Here is a 5449-nt window from a genome sequence, read left to right as displayed (position 1 = left end):
TGTTGTCCTTTCTTTATCAAAAAGTTGATGATCCAACTAAATTGAATCCACGAGGTTCCACTAAAGTCTTCAGCACAACATTTTCTGAAGACAGAATGTGGATCCTGGGCTGGGAATGACAAAGGAATTTCCCTATTCAGATGATTTGTCGGTTCTTGTTTCGAATTGTTTTCTCATGTTTAATGTAAAAGGACCTGACTCACCAGTTGTGGAGCTGGCAGCAGAACTGGCTGTGGTAGTCGTCTCTGATGTTGTTGTGGTTTCTGTTAGAGTAAACAAAATGTAATCACAATCCATAAACATGTTTGGAATCAAGACTCATGAGATTGATTTAACAGCAATCTGCAGGGAATGCACAAATAATGAGAGAATGTGTAAAACAGTTCAAATCTTAATCCACAAGTAACCTGCTATGTCATAATTTGTGTAAATCATCATTGCCCAGCTCACCAGCATATGAATACTCCTGTGGTAGGTCAAGACATTGGTTCTGTTTGCAAAAGCATCAACAACAGTAGGACACACATGTAGTGTGAGTTGCAAAGTCTCAAATGTGAGGTAAATAAAATCAATTGAATGTAATGCCATAGTTTGCCACTGGATGTTGCAAACACAAAAAGTTAGTGCAGCCAATTTGATTGCAGGCGTCGATCTCCATTAGATGTTTGTTTGAATAAAAACAATGTGCAGCGCAAAGTGGAATATCAGCACAACAGCCTCAATGTTTGTAGGGAAGAATTGAATAAGATTCTTGAAGACTGTGGGAATAGATTTGACTGAAAAAGAACTCAAGATTCCAAACTCGCTTGTATCCAAGGCCTTGCAATTCTTAATAGAATTCATCATTACTCACCAGTTGTGGAGCCAGTGGTTGAGCCACTAGTTGTTGGTGAGACTATGGTGGAGATTTGTTCTGAAATATGAAGGAAATTTGAATGTCACAACACTTTGATTCAATTCCAAAAGAATATTTATTCTTTTTCAGAAAGAAAGGAGGATAGGATTCGCATCAGGTATATTACAGAAATGAATAAATATGAATGTCAAATACACCACGAGAAAAGAGACAGGTGAAATATCTCAATTCTGCAAAGAATTGAACTAATACTGAGCGAAGTGATTCTGTTTGCCGAATACTTTCTGTTAAATAAATGAAAGCTTCTCTCACCAGTTGTGGAGCTGGACGTTGACGGTGCTGTCGTGGTGTATACTGTTGTTGAAGTGGTTTCTTCTGAAAGAAAACAAATTAACTTCCAGTCAGTGTGTTCCATTGTGATTTGGGGCTGTTTGTTCCTCCTGAAACAGCACCTCCAGATCATGCACAAACCAAACTAAAGATGACCAACAGGCTTGAAATTTGTGGCTAGAGCTGATAAAGCATGGTGTGAATCCAAATTAAAATAAGTGATATATTCCATAATCAGAAGTAACAAGCCTTGTAAAAAAAAAGCTTGAGTTTCTAATTTAAGAACAGTAAAACTGGGTTATTTGAGCCATTGTCTGTATTTGAGGCAAGTAAACCTGTCAGCATATATTTTTTCCAAGAATATGATGACACTTCAAATACGAGTGTGGGTTTTAAAGCAAATTGAGTTTTAGACAAGAAGACATTCCTTTCCTTCTCAATAGCAGAATGCATTCAAAAGTGGATGCGCCAGGATGAATATATCCAGAGGTCAGACTTTCAGGTATTTAATCACTGGAGATTTTCAGCAAAGTTTTGACAAAAAAAAACCTGCTTTTCTTCCTAATAATACCTTCCACTGAAACATGGGGACACCAATATTGGGAGACTCACAGGTCATACTTTCAGTTATGCACCGACTAGAGATTTGCAGAAAATCCAGAGCTTCACTGAAGGTTATTAAAAACACAGATTAAATGGTTCAGAGTGAAGTCTAAGATGCCATGGCATTGCGTATGTGCAAATTTCATGGTATTATTTCATCACTTATTTGAAGGTCACTGCATTTGTTAAGACTACAGAGGCTGATGACAAAAATGCTCATATGAGAAGATCCCAGTTTCATTGTTTGTTTCAGAAATAATTCTTATCGAGATTTGGGGAGGAAGTGACACATCAGTCTCTGCCCCTACCAAGTCTTTACTCAGTTTTTGTAATTCCAAATGAACAGACTTTCACTGTCAGGAAGCTCAAGATGACTCTATTGAAGTCCAAAGCATTGCTATTATACCCAATAGAAACTGTCGCCCACCTGTTGTGGAAGTACTTGTGTAGCCAGGTGTAGTTGGACGAACACTTGTTGTTGTTGCTATTGAAAAAAAACACAAGTAATGTTCAAAACCACAAAACCTCAAAACGATTCCGGATCAACATTCCTGAAACCAACCTGACAGAATATGATGGAACTAGGAGAAAGATCAAGATTACTTCAGATTCTTCACAAAATATTGTGCCGAGTATCAAGCTGACGGCATTAATAAGCATCCTCAGTGAGGATGCTGAAATTCAGAAAGCATTCCACTTGTAACAAAATTGTGAATTGTATTCAGTGCAGATGTCACTCACTGGCTGTGGAGCTGCCAGTCGTCTCAGTTGTCGGGCTTGTCCCTGTTGTAGTAGTTGATTCTTCTGAAGGAGAACAAAAGAATCAACAACCAATACATCCAATGCCACATGGGACAGTATTGAGAGAGACAAGTTATCTGTCATTAAACGGAAAATGCAAACAAATAATATTAAATGTTTTACATCGACCAGACACCTGATATGAGCCAGTGGATTTTGCACAATGGGAATTGGTTTTGAGGTGTGGTCACAGTTGGAGAATATGACTTGTTCGCTGATATTGTTGCACAGTCATAAAATTAATCTCAGAAAGTTTGGCTCAAGTATATAGAGTGTTTGGCATCGTGGGGGAGGACCCTTCTCATCTGCGAATGAATGTAAGGGGAAATTGTCCATCATGCAGAGACTATCGGCAAAGGTCCAATCTCACTTATCAGACAACAGACCCATTGTTTTGCTTTCTTTATCAAAGAATTGACGATCTGACTAAATTGAACGTACGAGGCTCCACTGAAGACCTCAGCACAACATTTTCTGAAGGCACTATTTGGAACCTGGACTGGGAAATGAGAAAGGGATTTCCCTGTTTTGATGTTTTGTAGGATTGCACTTCAAATTGTTTTCTCATGTTTAATGCAAAAGGCCCTCACTCACCAGTTGTGGAGCTGGCAGAAGAACTGGATATGGTGGTCGTCACTGATGTTGTTGTGGTTTCTGTTGAAGTAAACAAAATGTATTCACAATCCGTAAACATATATTGGGTCAACGCGCATGAGCATTCGAAAGGGATGGAATAAATGATGAGAGAATGTGTAAAACAGTTCAAATCTAATTTCACAGATGCCCAGTCAGTAAGTATCATGCAACATCATAACATGTGTGAAGCATCATTCTACAGCTCTCCAAGAAACGAGTGTTTCTGTGATAGTCAAGGCATTGTTTCTGCTTGCAAAAGCATGAACGAGAGTTGGACACAGATGTAATGTGAGTTGCAAATTGTCAAATCTTTTGTGAGGAGAAAACAATTTAACATAATGACATAGTTTGCCACTGGAAGTTGCAATCTCAAAGTTTGATGCAGTTAATTTGATTCCAGGCATAAATCCCCATTAGATATTTGATTGAATAAAGACAATGTGCAGTGCTAAGTGGAATGGCAGCACAATGGCTTCAGTGTTTAATATTTGGAGAAGCTGAATAGATTCAATGTAAAAATTAATAAATGTTTGCACCAAGAACATTTTGTTATTGTATAAAAAGGCAATGAACCTTTGTGCTTGGATTGCTCTCCTCTTGTAGGAAGAGAATAAGGTATGGAAGACTGTGGGAATAGACTTTGACTGAAAAAGAACTCAAGATTCCATCAATTTGCTTGTATCTAAGACCTTGCAACTCTGAATAGAATTCATCATTACTCACCAGTTGTGGAGCCAGTGGTTGAGCCAGTCGTTGTTGGTGAGACTGTTGTGGATTTTTGTTCTGAAATATGAGGGAAATGTGAAGGTCACTACACTTTGATTCCATTCCAAAAGAATATTTATTCCTTTTCAAAATGAAAAGAGGATAGGATTCGCGGTGGGTACATTATGGAAGTGAATAAATATGTATGTCAAATACAACACTGGAAAAGAGATAGGTACAATATCTCAATTCTCCATAGAACTGAATTAATGCTAAGAGAAGTAATTCAATTTGCTGAATGCTTCGTGTTGAATAAAGTAAAGGTTCACTCACCAGGTGTGGAGCTGGACGTTGACGGTGCTGTCGTGGTGTATACTGTTGTTGAAGTGGTTTCTTCTAAAAGAAAACAAATGAACTTCCAGTCAGTGTGTTCCATTGTGATTTGGGGCTGTGTGTTCCTCCTGATACAGCACCTCCAGATCATGCACAAACCAAACTAAAGATGACCAACAGGCTTGACATTTGTGATGAGAGGTGATAAAATATGGTATGTGTCCACAATAAAATAGGTGGAATTTTCCACAATAAGAAGTAACAGGCTTTCTTAAAAATGAGCTTGGTTTTGCAATTTAAGGACAGAGAGACTATGAATTATTTGAGCCATTGACTGGACATAAGGCACCAAAACTTGTCAGCATACATGTTTTCAAGAATATGATGACCCTTGAAATATTAGAGTTGGCTTTGAAACAAATTGACCATTCGACAAAAGACCATCCTTTACTCCTCAGTAGCAGCATGCACTCAAAAGTGGATGAGCCAGGACGAGTATATTCAAAGATCATGCTTTCAGGTATTTAATGATTGGTGATTTCCAGCAAATTTTAGACAAGTAAACTGTACTGTACTTCTCAATAGTAGCTTCCATTGAAATGTGGAGACACCAATGTTAGGAGACGCATAGTACATGCTTTCAGTTATTCAGTGACTGGAGCTTTCCAGCAAATCCAGAGAATCACCCAAGATCATTAAAAACTGACAAATTAAATGTTTCAGAGTAAAGTCTAAAATGCCATGGCATTGCGAGTATACAAACTTCATTGTATTTGTTCATCACTTATTTGAAGGTTACTGCATTCATTAAGGCTACAGAGGCTGACTTCAAAGATGGTCATATAAGAAGATCCCTGTTTCACTTTTTGTTTCTGAAATAATTCTAATCGAGATTTGGGGAGTAAGTGACACATCAGTCTTTGCTCTCTACCAAGTCTTTACTCAGTTTTTGTAATTCCAAATGCACAGACCTTCACTGTCAGGAAGCTGAAGGTGATGCTATTGAGGTCCAAGGCATTGCTATTTTACCGAATAGAAACTATCACTCACCTGGTGTTGAAGTACTGGTGTAGCCAGGTGTAGTTGTAGGTACAGTTGTTGTTGTTGTTGTTGTTGTTGCTATTGAACAAGAACAGGAATAATATTCAAAACCACAAACCTTAAAATGATTCTGAAGCAACATTC

General features: G+C 38.1%; 1 protein-coding gene across 1 annotated transcript; it reads right to left on the bottom strand.

Moving 5' to 3' along the window:
* Nucleotides 1–132: 132 nt before the first annotated feature.
* Nucleotides 133–5383, bottom strand: LOC122545975 (cell wall protein DAN4-like; the record flags this gene model as incomplete). Its single annotated transcript, XM_043684828.1, has 9 exons — nt 133–263; nt 854–913; nt 1169–1231; nt 2217–2273; nt 2531–2593; nt 3185–3244; nt 3950–4009; nt 4265–4327; nt 5315–5383. Coding segments are annotated over 9 exons (626 nt in total), but the record flags the coding sequence as incomplete, so codon positions are not given.
* Between the last annotated feature and the right edge of the window lie 66 nt (nt 5384–5449).

The sequence above is a fragment of the Chiloscyllium plagiosum genome, unplaced genomic scaffold, assembly GCF_004010195.1.
Source record: "Chiloscyllium plagiosum isolate BGI_BamShark_2017 unplaced genomic scaffold, ASM401019v2 scaf_77430, whole genome shotgun sequence".
Taxonomy (NCBI): Eukaryota; Metazoa; Chordata; class Chondrichthyes; order Orectolobiformes; family Hemiscylliidae; genus Chiloscyllium; species Chiloscyllium plagiosum.
The sequence above is the reverse complement of the archived record's forward strand: the minus strand, read 5'-3'. Positions and strand labels throughout refer to the sequence as shown.